Source organism: Drosophila kikkawai, chromosome 2L, assembly GCF_030179895.1.
Source record: "Drosophila kikkawai strain 14028-0561.14 chromosome 2L, DkikHiC1v2, whole genome shotgun sequence".
Lineage (NCBI taxonomy): Eukaryota > Metazoa > Arthropoda > Insecta > Diptera > Drosophilidae > Drosophila > Drosophila kikkawai.
The window spans coordinates 29,839,213-29,858,638 of NC_091728.1; the positions used below are offsets into that span (position 1 = coordinate 29,839,213).

General features: G+C 39.2%; 1 protein-coding gene across 5 annotated transcripts in view; it reads left to right on the forward strand.

Moving 5' to 3' along the window:
- Positions 1-19,426, forward strand: part of Wnt5 (Wnt oncogene analog 5) — a 166,720-nt gene that overhangs the window by 146,588 nt on the left and 706 nt on the right. For 3 of the 5 annotated variants that reach the window (XM_070288060.1, XM_070288063.1, XM_070288073.1), the window contains 4 exons: positions 2,682-2,784; positions 14,554-14,721; positions 14,776-14,955; positions 18,997-19,286. In XM_070288060.1, coding sequence (XP_070144161.1) covers positions 2,682-2,784; positions 14,554-14,721; positions 14,776-14,955; positions 18,997-19,271 — 726 coding nt within the window. In that variant the 3' untranslated portion in view covers positions 19,272-19,286. Of the gene's footprint in view, positions 1-2,681; positions 2,785-14,553; positions 14,722-14,775; positions 15,680-18,996; positions 19,287-19,426 lie in introns of those variants that run through there. The other 2 variants (XM_070288071.1, XM_041776506.2) reach the window with 2 other exon arrangements.

A 19,426-nucleotide genomic window follows, 5' to 3' on the forward strand; every position in this document is an offset into this window, starting at 1 on the left:
AGACACTCTTCGGGGAATTTGCTCTAACAAAGAGCAAAAATCATTAGAAAAATTAAAATTCCTTGTCATTTAATTCATTTAAATTTAGTGCGGATAATTTCTGACGCAATCTGTGTCTTTTGCTGTTGTACAACAGCCAAAATAGTTGGTAAATGCTCCATTTCAAATTTGCAATTGCCAATTCGACAGTCTTTGTTTACGTTTTCATAAGCCACAGCTGATCGATCAGCTGTTCGAATGGTGAATGTGCTTTGACGGTGTGTGGGAGCACGAGTTTCACTTTTTTTAAAAATCCCAAACGTTCTTCACAAATGCGCTGTGTGGGAAGACAGTATTAAGGGAGTAAGGTATTTAATTTTTTTTTTCGTAAATTTTGTTTTATTTTTTATTTTAAAGACTCAATGTCTTAAGATCATCGATCATAGGAAAATTAACGAAATTATGCCGAGCTGAACGAAGGTTGGTTAGTGTTCAATGCATGAGAATCACAAAGTTTAAAGTGCTCTCCTGAAAAATGCCATTTTGAAAATCGGTGTACACGATAACTCAAAATCTACTGAACAAATCGGTTTAAAATTTGGAACATAACTTCTTTATGTAATTCTACAGGTATTCATGTCGAGCTTTTTTTAATTTTTAATTTTATTATATTTTTTATTTAACAAATTAACTTAATTTATTAGTCAATCAAATTTTAATAAAAAATTGAGAAAATTTTTTAAAAATAAAAACGCTACCTGCGTACCTCGGGACACTTATCCTTTAACGAATGAGGTATAATTTTTTTAGATCGGATAATTCTGTGGACTGTTAGAATGTACATCGCAAGCCAACTTTTTTTTGGAGGCGACTCGGGAGATTTTTTTATAACTCCTCTACCTCTAAATATTTTTCAATATAAAAATAACAAAAATTGTTAAAATTTAGTGTTATTATTTTGTGTTTAATTCGTTAAGCTAACTTCAGACGTTTTGTCACAACATTTTTTTGTAGAGTGAGCTTTTTCCAGCGAATTAACCTTAACCGTCTATCAGCATAAGGAAGAAGGCGGCGATGTGGGTCCTAATCAAAACCCCGAAGAGCGAACAAAAGGAATTGTTTCTGTACCGATTCAATAAAGTCTTGATACTTTGTATATTGAGCGGACCATACACACGAACAAGAGATATATAATATATAGAAGTTTTGTGGTGTAGGGATCATCAAATTCCTTAGACCATCGTTTTACGAAAGCAAAAACCCATTTTGCTTTACAGACAATTATACCGATGTGATCGGTGAATCTCAAGTTGTGGGTTAATAGAACACCAAGATCCGTTACAGAATGGATATGGTAAAACGACATGTATTTACATTTAGAGTTGTTAGGAAACAACAAATTGTGAGTGCACCAAGACAACATGTTGTTCAAATCAGCTTGCAAAAGCTTAGGAGAGTCAGGATTCGCAAGAGGCGAACATAGTTTAACATCATCAGCGTCAGAGTGGAGAATAACTTGGGGCAGATCATTTATAAAAATGACAAATAGAAGAGGATTTTCTAGGAATTGGGTCTGATATCTCCAGCGCTCGCTTTATAGCCCAGATACTGCGTAGTAGGTTAGAGAAACCCACATTTGCATTTTTTGAATGCGCAGAGTAGTTAATACTATAGCATATTCAAAAGCAAGACGAACGAATGATGTACGTATAATAAGCGGCTGTTCCGCTGCCTCTGTCGTTCTTGTACTCGTGATGTATCTATGTTTCGTTCTCGTGCCGATCTTCTTTTCGTAATATTCAGTCGCAGACTTTCGTTACAATGTTTTTGAGATTCTTGTGCACGTCCTTCTGCTGTCCTAATTCTTTGAGCTGTATTTCGTTTTGCGATTTGTTCTACCAATTGATGAGCTCTTTCAGAACTTCTGCGCTGTACCTCTCTGCTCCTCACGTTGTTGAGGTTCGATTTTTTCGCTGACATTTGACTGAAAATGACAATTTAATCGTCTAAATATTAGAAAATATTGTCTCAACCGATCCGTCTCTCGCACCAATAACTGCTCTTCCTCAGTCCTATTCGAAATGATGCACAGTAGCGCCGTTGCAGTAAAGCTGTTGCAAAAATAGGGAAATTCATAATCGCAAAATCAGTAAGCCATACAAATAAATACAGAGAATTTCCCAATTATAATGAATATGTATTAATTTTTTTTTCAGTGTTCATAATATTTTTATTTGAATTAATAAACAGAAAAAAAAATTAATAAACTATTGTTTTTATAAATTAGTTTTCAAAATGTATATTTTTACTGTGATACCCTTTAAAAAGCGAATTTGGGGTGTGGTTCATTATGCAGTACATATATAAATTTTACAACAATTACTTGTCAAATGCCATTTAGATGTTTTTATTACGCTAACCGTGATTGTGCGCCGGGAGAAATTAGTAACCTATATTAGCAAATACGATGCATTGAAAAGTACTTTTTTTTGATTCAGATCGTCCCGCATATCAGAAAGCCTATGCGTCGCAATTGCAGGCGCAGCCTAGAGCAGCCGCTCGTATGTTGATATATGTGTATATTTTAAATAACATCAAAACCAAAATAATTGTATATTCAAATATGTGCTCGTGTTCGTCAAAGAAACCCTGAAAAAGAAGATAATAACTTTATTGAAAATATTTACTTTTTTTCTTTAAAGGCGGTGATTAAAAAAACCCGTATAACCTGCAAGTGCCATGGAGTCTCTGGATCATGCAGCTTAATTACTTGCTGGCAACAATTGTCTTCTATAAGAGAAATAGGTAAGTTCATATTTAAATTTTCCAAATCGGTTCGAAGGAAAATACATAGAACTGCTCAGTTAAAATTGGTTAATTTATATTAAAATGTAAGAAATTTAGCAAAGCATTTGTGATTTTTTTTTTATTTAGGCTACTATGCTTTATTGTTCACATTAACTCCTTTATTGTTACGCGTTGCAAGATGCGAGGGAAAGAGAAAACCTCGAAAATCGACATGCGGGTTCCAGCTTAGATTCACGGTAGAGTACCAAGAAAATGAGTGATATCTAGCAAGTGGTCTGATGATTTGGGTAGCGCGACATCGTAACCACTTGTCTATTGAATGCGGGTTTCGAGATCCTTGAATATCAAGGTGTTTTTATATATGCATTTAGCTGCCAGACAATTTGTGCACTGTTCTTCAGGATAACATAATTGATTCAGAGTGTATTTTTTCCGGACATACAGAATAATTACTTGAATAATAACTGGCTTAGTCATTGGGCGATTTTAAAAGCCAAAAATGTTGTTATTGACGAAATTAACTTCCAGATACAACAATTGTTACCAGGCAATCTGATTTCTATTACATTTTACAACTTAATTTTTAAATTCACTACCTGGAATGCCACCACAAAATCTTCGATTAAAGATTGGTTCCCCTATTATTCTCCTACGTAATTTGAATCCATCTCAATTATGCAACGGTACGCGTTTGGTCATCAAAAAGATCACCGGAAATATACTTGAAGCAACCATTTTAACTGGGAAGTTTAAAGGAACAGTGGTCCTGTTGCCACGTATGCCACGATATCGTCAGATTCTACCATACCCTTCAAAAGGCTACAGTTTCCAATTCGTTTATCTTTCGCCAAATGTCTATTTGTGGCTTACATTTGGAAAATCTGTGTTTTTCTTATGGGCAACTATATGTTGCATCTATTAGTGTTAGCTAAAGACAGGTTAACCAAAAATGTTGTGCACCAATTACAATTACACTACATCAAATTGAAATTAAAAGTATTTATAATTTAAAAAAAATATTACTGTTAAAGATTTAGTTTTTTCTGGCTTAGCTACCTCATTCATAAGTTTAAGTGTCACATGTCGCGATTCCACAGATATTAACGCGTTTAAAAGCTACCTAGAAGAAGCCATAAGCCTAGATATTTCGTTAAAAACAGGAGAGGAACTAGACTATGCTGTGGAGCTTTTTACAAATACAATTCACAAAGCAAGCTACATAAATACGAATCACACTCGCAGAAATCAACAACCAAACCAAAAGGAACATAGTCACTCGCAAAAGCAATGGGACTTGGTGTAAATCTGATGATGAACAAGCTGAAGCATTTGCAGAACACTTGCACTTTGTGTTCCAGCCAAACGACATAAACAATACTATAACAGAGTCTGAAGTGCAAAACTTTCTTGAGTCACCCTGTCAAATGAGCTTGACATTTCCAATTAATGAAGTCGTTACTGAAATTAAATGCTTAAACAACAAAAAATCACCAGGCCCGGATAAGATAGACGCCATCACTCTAAAACCTCTTCCACCAAAATGCATACGGTTTCTCACTCTGGTATTCAACGCTATTCTCAGGCTGGACCAGTTCCCAAGTCAATAGAAATGTGCAGAAATAATTATGATCCTGAAGCCAAACAAGACAGAAATTGAACTTTCATCTTACCTTCCCATTAGTCTGTTGACAATATTCTCGAAAGTATTTGCAAAAATACTACTGAAGAGGATGTTGCCAATTTTGGACGAACTTACCATCATGCCTGAATATCAATTCGGCCACGGGACTACTGAGCAATGTCATAGGGTTATCAATGAAATTGTTACCGCATTTGAGACCAAAAAATACTGTACTGCCACATTTCTTGATGTTCAACAAGCGTTTGATCGTGTTTGGCACAATGGATTACTCTATAAGATAAAGAAATGGCTACCTGCACCATACTATTTACTACTGAGATCCTATTTGTCCAAAAGATGCTTCTACGTTCAGCAGAGAAGTGACGCGTCATCACTACTTCTCATAAACGCAGGCCTCAACCAGTCCTTTACACCTTATATACGGCAGGTGTGCCAGTAACCAACCACTGCACCGTTGCAACATACGTTGACGATACAGAAATTCTGGCAACAAGCTCATCTAGAGATGAATCATCTCACCTCTTGCAATGTGAGCTCAATCTGATTGAAGCCTGGTTTCTTCGCTGAAAATTAAAATCAACTCCTCGAAATCTGTCCAAACCAGGAAACTGCCCAAATGTCATACTGAACGGTTCAGCAATTCCACAAGATACCTGTGTGAAGTACCTTGGCATGCACCTCGACCGCAGATTAACATGGAAACACCACATTAAAGCGAAAAGTCAACATCTCAGACTGAAAATACTAAAAATGTCCTGGTTGCTAAGTCGAAAATCATCAGCCACTTTGGAAAATAAAGTTCTCCTCTACAAAGCTATTTTGAAGCCTGTTTGGACCTACGCTATACAGCTCTGGGGTACAGCCAGCAATTCAAACATTGAAATTCTGCAGCGCTACCAATCAAAAACATTGCGTCAAATTGTTAACGCTCCATTTTATGTATCAAATGCAAACATACACAAAGATCTAAATATACCAACAATAAGAGCAGAAATTAAAAAATATAGTATATCATGAAAATAATTTAGCCATAGGTCTAGTACACAATAGCCTAACAGTAAGAAGACTCAAAAGATTTCTCCCTGATAGGTAAACATATGTACCATAAACGATAAAATAGATTAAGTAGTAGGTTTCACTGGAAATCTACTATTCCTGTTATGTAAATATTAGTTACAAAATGTACCTATTGTCACAAGACAGATTGTAAATAAAATATGAAGAAAAAAAAACATCTTATTAAGAACTTTGTAATATACTCATTCGTTAGCCACAGCAAGGCGTGGCCGGGTCTTCTAGTATATAAATATACAGGCCTGTTCTAGTTTCCACTCGGAAGTGAATTTGATAACATTTGCGGATTTCCCTTTAACATTAGCGAATTTCCCTTGGTGATTTAAGAATATTTCTTTTAATTTCTCTTAAATTCCCTTAAATAAAAATCAGCTGGTCGCTTTCAACAAAAGAGTTTGCCTTGTCTAAGATTTGATAAAATTACTTTTGTCTTGCTTAACCAAAACGATTCTAAACTTTACATTAATTGAATACAAAAGTATGCTGCTTAAGCAACTATTAAAGAATTTAAAACTACAAATTTAGCACATTGGCTTCAAATCCCTAAACAAAGAATATGATCTGCAGCACACGTCCAAATCGATTGTCGGCAGCTCTGCACACGTCGATGCCACCTTGCGGCATTCTTCTTCAAGTCTCCTGATCAATTCACCGCATACGAAGGGTTCGGCGTGTTCGCATGCCAGACGGCAGGTCTGCTCTCCTTAATTCATTCCGCTCTGGGACATGGTGCCGCACGTGGCCCGTGCGCGCAAAGTGTTGGCTAGCGTCACCTCACATTCGTCTCTTCCTCCTAATTGCGGCAGCAAAACCAACGGTCACTCAATCGTTGCTGCTTCTGCAGGAGCTCGCAGCTCCTTCTCCTCCTCCTCGCATTCCTTAGGGTAGCCTAACCCGCATGGGTACTCCGACGCCACGCCTGGGATGGGTTGGCTGATTGGGAACGGCAGGCCGAATTAAGGTTAAATCCTAACCTCTATGTGGCATACGGTTGTCGCGGCCGAAGTGTCGCTCAAAATTGAGGTTATATACGATTGGTGTTGGGCGTGCTCACGCGCACGTCGATTCCAACCTCAACATGTGGCAATCAGCACGCGCCACGTCCAAAAATACGGCGGTATTCACTGATTTTGGCCAGCAACCTCCACAACCACCACCACCAGCCGGTGACCAACACGCCGCTTATTACGCCGCTTATATCGTAATATCGCCGCTCTGGCGCTGAAGTTGCCGGCCGGCGTATGTTCCGTCTCTTTCCTACACAAAAATATGCACTTAAACACTGTCTTTTTCGTTTGCACTTTTCACTGGAATATTTACCCCTTGTGCTGGGTTCGATCCTCCGAATCTCCTTCTGCACTTGCGGACTTCTTTTCCTCGGCCAGAAAACACTGTAATTTCGACCACGAGGTATACAAATTTTCCACTTTGAAATGAGCGAGAACTCTGACTCGAGAAGTTAGCTGTACGCAGTTGCGGCGTTGCCAAACTTCACCTAACGGTGTGCTTCCAGTCGCTCTTCTTCTTTTCCGTCTTCACACGCATTCGGTGCACACGAGAAAGGGTTGTCGCTATGCTGGTAGGCTGTATGCGGGAGCAGATCAGATAAACTTCTCTCGACGCTCTCCGCTATACTCTACGTTTTGCTTGTGAGCATATGCGAATTCAAATGTGATTTGCTTTTTCGCAATGTTTACAAATTAATTTCCTTATTTCTCATATATTTTATTTTCGGTTTGTGACTGGCTACCACAAATGGCAAATGTTAATTGTATTTTATACTTTAAGGTTTTAGGATCATTATTTATTTTCAGCCGTAAATGCTTATTCCTTCAATTATATTAATTAAATTAGTGCATCAGTACTATCTATGAGTTTGAGACTACAGCGGGCCAAAATTTAATCAGCCCCTTATTAGCAAATCTTAGACAAAGCAAACCCTTATGTTGAGAGCGGCCAGCAGAAATTATTTGGTAATTTTAGGGAAATTCAATTTAGTTTAATGATTTTCTGGAATTAAAATTTGTTTTGATTCTAATGCGAATTTCAATATTTTGAAATTTGGTTTAGACTATGCTATTTTTTAAATTTGATCAATGGGACAATTTCTTAATGTTAATATATTGAATACAATCAGGCCTGTTCTAGTTTCCACTTCCGCAAAATTTATTCGGATTCGGATTTCCCTGACCTGTTCTAGTGTTCACTTCCGAAAAATTTTTACGGATTCGTATTTCCCTCTGTTAAGTCTCTGTTAATTTGCAGACGAAACGCACGGAAACTTTCCGTGTGCCATTTGGCCGGCGGATTCAAATCCGCAAAATCAGAAATTAATTATTTTAAAATACAATGCGATTATGTATATTACAAATGTTAATTGTAGTATATTCCTTGAAGTTTTGGGAACATTATTGCATAATTGAATTAGCTTATACTAACTTACTTAATTTATAAATAATTATTTTGTGGGTGCACCTTAAACTCGGTTCGATTCTAACCTTCAACATTATTGCAAATCCGCTGCCGCTGTGTCGTATTTGAGAGGGACCATTTAAGGGTTGTCAGCGTTTCAAAAAAAACTGCATATATTTAAGATTAATTTCGAACAATTACTTTTTATGTTGTTTTACAATTAAAATATCTGATATTAGGGTAAAGTATATGAAAAAGTGTTTTTCTTTAAAATACCAGCCAATTCAATCCACAAACTGAACTAAATTTTATGCAAAGGGAATTTTTTCTAAACCCTCGGCAACCCTACTTTCGAGCATTTTGCCACCAGAACAGCTGATTGCAATTACAAATATTTCAAAATGTTTATTTCCTGTCTTAATGCTTATTCCTTAGATTTTATTATTTAAATTAGTGCTTCATTACTATCTATGAGTTGGAGACCACAGCGGGCCAAAATTTGATCAGCCCCTTTTAGCAAATCTTAGACAAGGGAATCTCTTTTGTTGAAAGCGACCAGCTGATTTTGTTTGGGAATTTAAGGGAAATTAAAAAAAGTTTCCTTAAATCACCAAGGGAAATTCGCTTATGTTAAAGGGAAATCCGCAAATGTTATCAAATTCACTTCCGAGAGGAAACTAGAACAGGCCTGAATAACTTTAGAGAACTTTTCATTTTTTGAATATTGAATGTGGAGAAATTCGAGCAATAGAAAATGCAAACAAACTGAAATCGAAACAAGAAAGGAAGCTAACTTCGGCACGCCAAAGTTTGTATACCTTTGCAGTTTGCAATTGGATCATTAAGAATCCAGCCATTCCAGTTAAATTAATAGAAACAAATAAAAGGAAATATATAAAAGTTTTGCATTTATGCTTAGCATATAATAATTTGGTTTTGATATTTATAATATAAATTTTGATTCATATATTCTGAAAACACACAAAATAGAGTTTAGTTACATTTTACCTATACTTATTATGTTTACACTTTGACAGTTACAGTTTTACATTCCCAGCTTTACCGATCGTTTCTAAGACAGCTATATGATATAGTTGTCCCATTTTTTTAAATATTTATGTAAGGAGGCGTTATGGGCATCACTTGGCAGCCCATACAAATATCGGCAAGAGTCGTGTCTTCAAGAGGGAGTCGCTATCGTACATCACTAGAGAGAGAGAAGCCATATAGAAAAGTTGAAGAAGTCGTAGCGTCGTTTGTAGAGCAGATAAAATAAGTTGTAAAACCCTTCGAAAGTCGCGATTATAAGCTGTTAAATACTTAATCAATATTCTATTACTTTGTAAACCTAAATATAATCCTTATAAACTAATAAACATAATACACAGATAATATCCAATTATCTTACATAGGGGCTCAACCAAAACAGCCATTGAAAGAGTCGAAAAAAAGTACAGTTGTGTGTATGAGCGTCAGGCGAATATAGAGGACAGAGACATAACAAGAAAGATCAAGTTGCAGAAGTTTAATAAAACGTTGTAATAATGATTCGGTCTGCGAAGAAGAACAAAAATCACAACAAGAATAATCAACCTAAAACCCGAAGTGAACAACAGCATGTATCTCAAGATCCAGTAAACGCAGAAGTCAAAGAGATGGATTTGAGTACAACATTTTTCTTGCCGCCGAACGAAGACCAAAGCGAAAAGGAAAAAATCGGTAGGAATGAGATCGAAAACTTTGCAAGTGGCGGAGACGCAAATTCTGAATTTCACACGCTGAAATTCACAACAGGCCATGAAGAAGTACCCAACAATAACGAACAGAGCGAAGTGCTCGAACTGCTTGCAGCGAAAATTGGACAAAGCGATTCCAACAGGAATGCCATTCCAATTGAAAGTTTCTCTAAAGTTGTGCCAGATTTTGATGGAGTTTCAATCCCAATTATGCAGTGGCTAAAATGTTTTGACGAGAACGCAGATGCCTATGAGCTGACCACCAAGCAGAAATATGTGAACGCTCGTATGAAAATGAAGGGCACAGCTAAGTTATTTCTCGAGTCTACCACTGTGTCAACGTATGAGAATTTAACTGCCGTATTGTTGGATGAATTTGATAAATCGCTAAGCAGTGCTGAAGTGCACAAGCAGGGAGAACGAAAGAAAAATGTGAACGAGAACTTTCATGAATACGTGTTGCATATGCGAAAGATAGCTGCTCAAGGATTGGTTGAAGATAAATCGGTGATCCGTTGTATTGCAGATGAACTTAAGCTGAGTAACGATCTTAAATATCCTCTTTACAGTGCACCAAGTTTTAAGGAGTTGCGAAGCCGATTTGAAACGATCGAAATGATGACAAAACCAACAGTCGGACGAAAGCAAGCAGTGCGGCAGAGTGATTTTGGCAAAGCAGTAAAACCAGGGAGGCGATTCGAACAGCAACAAAACCAAAACAAAAGGTATTGTTTTAACTGCGGCTCACCCGAGCATATGAGAGCTGAATGCAAAGAGGAGACTAAATGTTTTAAGTGCAGCGGCAGTGGGCACACATCACGCAATTGTAGAGGAGAAAATCAAAATATCGGTGTGATCAGCGAGTCAAGGGACAAGACCCTTACCATCAACAACAAAAGCGTTTCCTGTCTAGTCGCCACTGGTGCTGACGTGTCCCTTATGCGATTCAGGACATATAAGGAATCCCATTCTGATGTTGCGAGTAAAGTTGTCCTAGCTAAGAAGAAGGATAACACATACAGGCTTTGCATAGACTACCGCGTTTTGAACACAATGGTTCTGAAAGATCGATTCCCAGTTCCACTCATAGAAGAAGTGCTTGATAAGATGCAAGGTGCGAAGTATTTTTCAGCCTTTGACCTCAAGAATGGTTTCTTCCACGTCGAAATTGATGAACCCAGCCGCAAATACACAGCGTTTGTGACAAAGGAGGGACTTTTCGAATTTAACAGAGCTCCATTAGGATTTTGTAATTCGCCAGCAGTTTTCGTAAGGTATGTCACATATATTTTCCAGCAGCTGATCAATAAAGGTGTTATGGAGATGTACATAGACGACATTGTTGTTTTTGGACGTACAGTCGAAGTATGTCTAAACAACATGCAGCGAGTCCTAAAGCAGGCAGAGCAGTATGGCCTCGATATTAAATGGTCAAAATGCCCCTTTTTAAAAGAGCGTATTAATTTCCTTGGCTACGAGGTGGAAAATGGAGATATATGGCCTGGGAAAGAGAAGGTTAAAGCCGTTAAAAATTTTCCAATGCCGATAAATATCAGAGGCATACAAGCGTTTCTTGGATTGACGGGCTACTTCCGTAAGTTTATTAAAAATTACGCCCTTATCGCTTAACCCTTAACGCAGCTGTTGAAAAAAGATTCGGCGTTTAAAATTGAGGGAGAACAGAAGCAAGCAATAGAACAACTAAAATCAGCCCTAATAGATGAACCTGTTCTCAAGATTTGGAGTCAAAGCGCTAAAACACAACTGCATGTGGATGCATCTAAACATGGATTCGGTGGAACACTGCTTCAGCAACACGATGGCAAATGGTACCCTGTTTTTTACTGGAGTAAGAAAACAACGCCACAAGAAGAAAGGCTTACAGGCTATGTACTTGAAGTAAAGGCAGCTTACCTAGCAACGAAGAGACTTCGACATTACTTGTTGGGAACACAATTTGATTTAGTCACTGACTGTGCAGTATTTAAACAGACAATCTCCAAGAAAGATATTCCTCGAGAAGTGACGCCGTGGCTGATGTACCTACAAGATTTTACCTTCAATGCAGAGCACCTAGCAGGAACCAGAATGCAGCATGTAGATAGCCTGAGTCGTTTTCCTTTTATGATAGTTACGTCGGAGGTACACGCATAGATCAGAAGAGCGCAGCAGAATGATGAACATCTAACAACGGTGAGGGAAATTTTAAAGCAGAAGGCGTATGCAGATTATGTAGTCAAGAACGACATAATTTTCAAACAAATAAATGGACAAGATTTGCTGGCAGTACCAAAATGTATGGAGAAGGAGATAATTCAGAATTCACATAACTTTGGCCACATGGGAACTCAGAAGACTATACATGCAGTTCAGCAGGATTTTTACATACCACACTTGGAAAAGAAAGTAAAGCAGGTAACTTCGAACTGCATTGAATGCATCACTCACAACCAAAAGCTGGGTAAACAAGAGGATTATCTACACGCAATAGATAAAGGCGACATTCCACTTTCAACATTGCACATTGATCATTTAGGTTCGTTGGACTTGACGTCGAAAAGCTACAAGTATATTTTCGCTGTTGTAGATGGTTTTTCTATATATACTTGGATATTCCCTACTAAGTCGACAAACGCAGAAGAAGCTATCCGCCATCTGGAATCGTGGATTTTAATATTTGGCAGTCCTCAAAGAATTATCAGCGATAAAGGAGCTGCGTTTACATAAAATTCTTTTAGAGAATTTTGCAATAACAACCAGATTGAACATATCGAGACTACAGCAGGCGTACCAAGGGGCAATGGCCAAATCGAACGGGTCAACAGAGTTATTATTTCTGTACTCTCAAAGATGTCAGCAGCGGAACCAGCAAAATGGTATAAATACACATCACAAGTGCAGCAGGCTATAAACGCACATGTCCACGCATCGACTAGCTTCACACCCTTTGAAGTTATGTTTGGTCAACGAATGAGGAATAACTCCAGTCCAGAGCTTAATAAGATTCTACAAGATGTAATGCTTTTAAACCTACAAGACGAACGCAATCGAATTTGGCAAGAAACTAGGCTACAAATCCAAAAAGCTCAAGAAACCTATAAGAAGAACTACGACAAGAAGAGCAAGGGACATCATGGATATCAGTTGTGTGATCTAGTAGCCATCAAAGCAACGCAGTTTCTAACCGGAAGAAAGTTGGCTAATAAATACATCGGACCATATGAAGTAACTCAATTTAAACGAAACGGCAGATACGATGTCAAAAATGCAGCAGAATTTGAGGGTCCACTACAAACATCTACAAGCGCTGATTTTATGAAGCTGTGGCGCTATTCTTACTACAAAGAAGATGACGACATGAGTGCGAAGGAGGATGATACATCTGGGGCAGATGTTTTGCAGGATGGCAGAATGTAAGGAGGCGTTATGGGCATCAGTTGGCAGCCCATACAAATATCGGCAAGAGTAGTGTCTTCAAGAGGGAGTCGCTATCGTACATCACTAGAGAGAGAGAAGCCATATAGAAAAGTTGAAGAAGTCGTAGCGTCGTTTGTAGAGCAGATAAAATAAGTTGTAAAACCCTTCGAAAGTCGCGATAATAAGCTGTTAAATACTTAATCAATATCCTATTACTTTTTAAACCTAAATATAATCCTTATAAACCAGAGCTTGCAAAAAACTGTCGACCGTTTCTAATTGTCTGCATATATCTGTCTCTCTCTCACTCTTTACGAAAAGACTCAGAGAGCACCCGTTCATGAGTTCTTGGAATCAGCTCGCGCGCGTTCAGAGCGAACTCGTTTTTTTCTATTCTGCTTTGTTTCGGTTGTCCCATGAACCGTGGTCAGTGAACAAAAGTCTTTTGCGTATGTATTGGTATACATTCACACGCATAGGCAAGTAAATCGTTAAACGTTTAGTTGCGATTTAAAAACAACATTGTCTAAAACTTTTCTTTTCTTTTTAATAGCATTTTGTTATATGGACACTTGTTCACAAAAATAAATAAATTAAAAAAAAAACAAACAAAGGTGAAGACCGTTCGCGCTGAGCTGTTCGGTCACTTGGTCTTTTGCTGGCTCTCTGTGTGCGAACGTTTCTCGTCCCGCTCTTTACGCACGGCTCATTGAAAGGCCGAAGCAAAAAGAGCTCAACGAAAAGCGTTCAACAAAAAACCGAAATGAAGACAGCAAAACTCCCTTGCTCTGAGCGAGAGCGAGAGAGTATGATCTTTTTCGGTTTTACTCGCAACGAGAGCACAGGAAAAACCCCGTCGACAGTTATTTGCAAGCTCTGTTATAAACTAATAAATATAATACACAGATAATATCCAATTATCTTACATTTATACTATATAGCAGTGAGAGTATATAAAAGACTATATGCAAGGTTTCATTCAGATAGCTTTAAAACTGAGGGACTAGTTTGCGTAGAAATGGATAGACGGACAGAGACGGACATGGCTAGATCGACTCTTCTGTTGATGCTGATCAAGAATATATATACTTTATAGGCTCGGAAAATTTGGTATAAATTTTATGAATATCGGACACTATATTATATAGCTGCGATAGAAACGATCGATGGATGTAAAGAAAATCTAAAGCTGGGAATGTAAGGCTGTAACTGCCAAATTGTAAACATAATAAGAATAGGTAAAATGTAATGAAACTCTGTTTTGTGTGTGTTTTCAGCATTTAAATCTATAATATAAACATCAAAACCAATCTGCAAGGGTATTCAAACTTCGGCGTCCCGAAGTTAGCTTCCTTTCTTGTTTTTCTTTACTGCTGTTTAATATAACCATTATTAGTAACTTTATTCTTACCGTTATTTTGTTCTTATCGCGGTTAGAGGCTTTTCTGTTTAATTTGATAACTTTTAAAACTTTCCTTTCTTCAGGTGATTATCTGCGTGGGAAATATGAACAAGCAACAAAAGTAAAGATTAACAAACGTGGACGGCTTCAGGTAAAAGATTCTCAATTTGACGTGCCCACAGCCCATGACCTTATTTATATGGACGAAAGCCCGGACTGGTGTCGTACTAGTCACATAATACACTGGCCAGGTAAATATATTAATATTATTTCAGAAGTCAGCACTTAAGTTACATTCTTAATAGGTACTCATGGACGTGTTTGCCGTAAAAATTCATCAGGACTAGACAGCTGTGCCATACTTTGCTGTGGCCGGGGCTATAATACTAAGAATATTATAGTTAATGAGCGCTGCAATTGCAAGTTCCACTGGTGCTGCCAGGTTAAATGTCAAGTTTGTACAAAAGTACTCGAAGAGCACACGTGTAAATAAAAATTATAAATTAGTTTTAATTTTAAAATTTACATGTCAGAACGATAACGGCAGCTTTTACACAATATATAAAAACATATTTGGCTTCCTAGTATGCAAAAATATTTTATATAATTCTAACAGAATAAGGGCAAGTTTACGTCTTCTAGTTTTGTTTCTTTTGTCATTTTTTTAGCCACTGAAGTTTACAATGGGCTGATCGTTTCCACATAGCTGACTACAAAATATATATAATGCTTTTTATAACAATAACAAATTAAATAAATACAAATAAGATACGAATTAGTCAAATAAAATGAAATTGCAAAAACATTTATTAAAAACTCCAACATTATATTATTGTTTAAGATAATATCAGAGTTTTTAATTATTTAATTTAATTTTAAAACTAGTAAAACCCGATTAACTAAATCGTAATCATTGTCGTAAATAATATATTAATTAAAACTGATTTTAGAAATAGAAAATGCATAAATGCGTTTCGATTAAATACTAGATCTTAGTATTTAACATAGATTTAAGTAGATGCAATCAACAGCTCATAAAACTTACTTTTGTAAGAGTATTTACGTATAAGATTAGATTACTTGATATACCGTACGAAATGAAATGTATTATATATATATTATTATAAATTGTCATTGGACTGTTAGGGCATTCCAGTTCAAAAAGTGATTTACCTGCTTCTACATATATATAGAAGTATATAAAGTTGAATAATACAATTTGTAAGGATGAACATTAAATGTAATAATTTTATTTAGAAGCCTTTTTTTACTGTTACAGATTGAATAGGGTGGTATTATTTGATTTCAAAAATGTATGTTCTCAGTCATGAACTATTTTAAATATAAGTATACATCAGCTTTCTCAAGTTAAAGGGTTTTAGAGTATACGAAAGTCTGTTAGGATAGATCAAACGGCAAAAGTGACTAAATTGAAGCGGATGTAGCGTACTACTATCGGGGTTTCATTAAAATAATGACCCCTCAGAAACGGTCTTGGCGGATTGATGGAATCAAGAGCGCCAGCAGATGTCTCGAGAATTCAGTAGCGGATGATGATTTTGCATTCTCGCATCAATTTCGCTGTCGCTGAATTCTTGCTCATCGTGCACGTTGGCTGGTCAACCGTCAGATGATTCATGGGTATCATCAAAGCGGAATCAGCTGTTCGACCGCCTTCCAACAATGTAGCAGCAATGCCAGATGATGCAACAGCCAACGCATTTTGAGATCTTGACCGAATCGTTGCCAGAATCAACGAAATGACGAATGTCTTGCCTGTCCCACCAGGAGCATCGATAAAGTATAAGCCTCCCGTTTCATCGTCAACAACCTTCATTATCGAATCGTAAACTTTCTTCTGCTCGACATTCAAAAGCGGCACATTTGTTCGAACTCATTCGGCCACGTTATCCAGATTGTAGTGTTGCTCCCGTCGAAATTTCCGATTGAAAGTATCGTGCACTGAACGATTTGGCGCTGGCATTCCCAATGTCGATAGTAGACTGCCGCAAATGAGCATGCACATGTCTTCGTACATATCTTCGTTACTGCCAAGAGTGAAATTAGAAGTTGTCCTGCGTACTCTGTTAAAAATATCATTTGGTCCTTGTATTTGTATCACAATGCGGTCGGGTTCGACGGATGACACGTAGCTATGATTATTGCGAATAATGTATGGATTTGATTCATTGACGCAGAAACAGTGGCATCAGCGAGCGTTGAGTCTCAATGAGTATCGATTTTTTTGTTGAAGTATTTTTTTACCGATTTCATCGATACACAATATCAACGTAGGTAGCTATGATCTTTGTAGTGTGTTTCAGAATTTTACATACAACAGTGTGCTAGCTACTTTTCCAGAAGGTTTTCCCAAAATTTTCTTATGTAATAACCTTCTTCTGGCATTTACTACATACTGAAAAATAATTTTTTGCGTCTCACTGCTACCCTGGATACGGGTATATCGTTGCAACTGTGGCTCCGTCGGTGAGTTGCCGGCTGGCTGATGCCCTGTGGTGGGTGTGCTCCTGCTATCCCTTGCTCGGGCGATGCGACTGCGCGATGTATGCGCGCGTTAATCGCCTTGATGGCACCCTGTGGTTTTGTGATATTGTGGCCGAATCGCTTAAGATAGCTTGGAAAGCAACCGTGCCCACTGAGTGCCTGTGTCAGGTAGAAATGCACCTCGCCGTGCTTTCGGTCTATCCAGCTTTGGATGTCCGGAATCAGATGTTGAGTCCAACGGTCCTTTGTTGAACTATCCCACCTGACCTGCCACCGGACTATGCTCCTGCATCTGGCGCTGCTTTTGGCCTAGCACCTCGTCGAAGAGTTTTCCGGCTCGCATAGGTGGCGGGATTCCTGAGCTTCTAGCACCAGCTCGCCTAGCGGCACCTGCCCCGCAATGGGCCGCGTCATCGGAGACGGTCCTGAAGGCGCACCCTACTCTTAGGACGCTCAGGAACAGGTTCCTTCCCTCACGTAGCTCTTGACTTTTGCAGCCTCCGCCCAGGCTGGGGCTGCATAGAGGAGTTGCGACGTGACGACGCTCGTGAGCAGCTTCCTTTTGCACTGCTTAGGCCCCCTGGTGTTTAGCAGGATTCTGGACAGGGATCTTGCGGTATCGCTGGCCTTTTTGTGGATGTACTCCAGGTGGTCTCTGAAGCAGAGCCGTGTGTCCAGGATGATGCAGGATGATGCTGGCGTTGCATGCTAGCTCGATCGCGTCCGCCAATTTGAGCGCAGCCTCGTTAGCACTCTGCCTGGTCGGTAGCTAGGCCCGCTAGAGCGCTCGAGAAAGCTTGGACGTTGAGCGTGTCCTCCAGTACGCCTTACTTGCACTAAGCAGAACCGGTCTTCGTGGTTGGTTCTCGCCGAGAGAAATGAGGATAGCCTCGTGGTCGCTGGCCGTGTAGATCTCACTGATACTCCACTTGGCTTGGCAGACTTTTTCGCTGCTAGCTGCTCTCAACGTTTTCCTTCGCCATTTCTAGTAAAAGGTTGCCGTTTGTGGTGCGTCCGACTTTTTATCCCAGTTACCCAGGCCTGAAAGCTGGCTGTCTTCCCTTCTGGTGACTATGGCCAAGATTTTACTGTAGGATTTCCCTTTCGCGGCTATAATGACTGCGTCCGGGCGGGACCGAGAAGGAGCCTCGTTTTTCATTCGCCACTATTTTCTCTTGAAGGTTCTTCATGCGCTTCCCTCGGCTTCTGGGCCTCTAGTCGCTGGACCGATAGCCAGTGGGTGCCCTGGGTTTGGGAGCGCTTACCGCGGGAGCCCCTTTGGGGGAGGTTTTTCTGGGGCGCGGCGCTGATTCTTCGCGCTCGCGCTGGCCTCTGGAGGAGGCAACAACAATGGGGAAAGACACTGGAAGAAACGCTTTCACCACTCTCTCCGCTCTCGCCGCTGACCCAAATCAATGGATTTGGAGATCGGATTAACCTGATTCTCTGTGGACAACAGAGGCTTGTCGCTGCTGGTGAGTGTTCTCCGCAGCTTCCTTCAGATACCCTAAGGCGATGCGACTATGCGTAGGTCGCGTGACCGGTCGCGGAATGGCCTCTGCTGTGGTCACGGTAGGTGGGTCCGGACGATGTCCGTCGTTCCCTAACGCACCGTTCCCTAACGCTTTATTTAGGCGGTTATTCACTCACCAGTTGTTTCAGTAACTGATAAATCACTAAATCTAAAGCTTTTCTGAAATCTGTGAAGAGAACATCGGTTTCGGTGTTATTTTTAAACGCGATGCTGATGACAGCAACAAATGCAAGTGGAGTGCGGAAGTGAAAAAGAATACTCTGAGTGGGTATCGAAATTAATTAGAGTGTATGCATTTTGGAAGAATTTTGCTAATGATTCATCGATGTAATGCAATACAAACTGTTGATGAATTTAACATAGCCAAGTCCTAAGTCAACAACAATTCGTCAACATTTCATCCATATTTCATCAACATTTCATCAACCTGTCATCGATAAAATGTTGATGAATTGTTGACGAGTTGATGTTGATGTTATCTTCACAGATTTCAGAAAAGCTTATGCTACCTCCTGCATCGGTGCGGCACATGGATGTAATGCTTTCACCACTCTCTCTGCTCAAATCACTGGATTTGAAGATCGGATTAACCTGTTCCTCTGTGGACAACCGAGGCTAGTCTCTGCAGGTGAGTGTTCTCCGCAGCTTCCCTCAGATACTCAAGGGCGATGCTACCCTATACATGCCAAGATCCGCCAACCAGGACCGGGTCTTGTCCCCTCCTATACTTACTGTCGCGAGTTTAGCGGATCTTACTCGTGATCTGCAATCCAGGGCCAGACCAGGACCCACGTCCATACTACCAATACGGGTTTGGTCATACGGACCGCACTCAGTACTCTGTTTCCGCGAGACCTGCCATCTAGGGCCAGACCTCGCCCCACACCTAACTTTCGCTATCCGAAGTCCGCCAACCA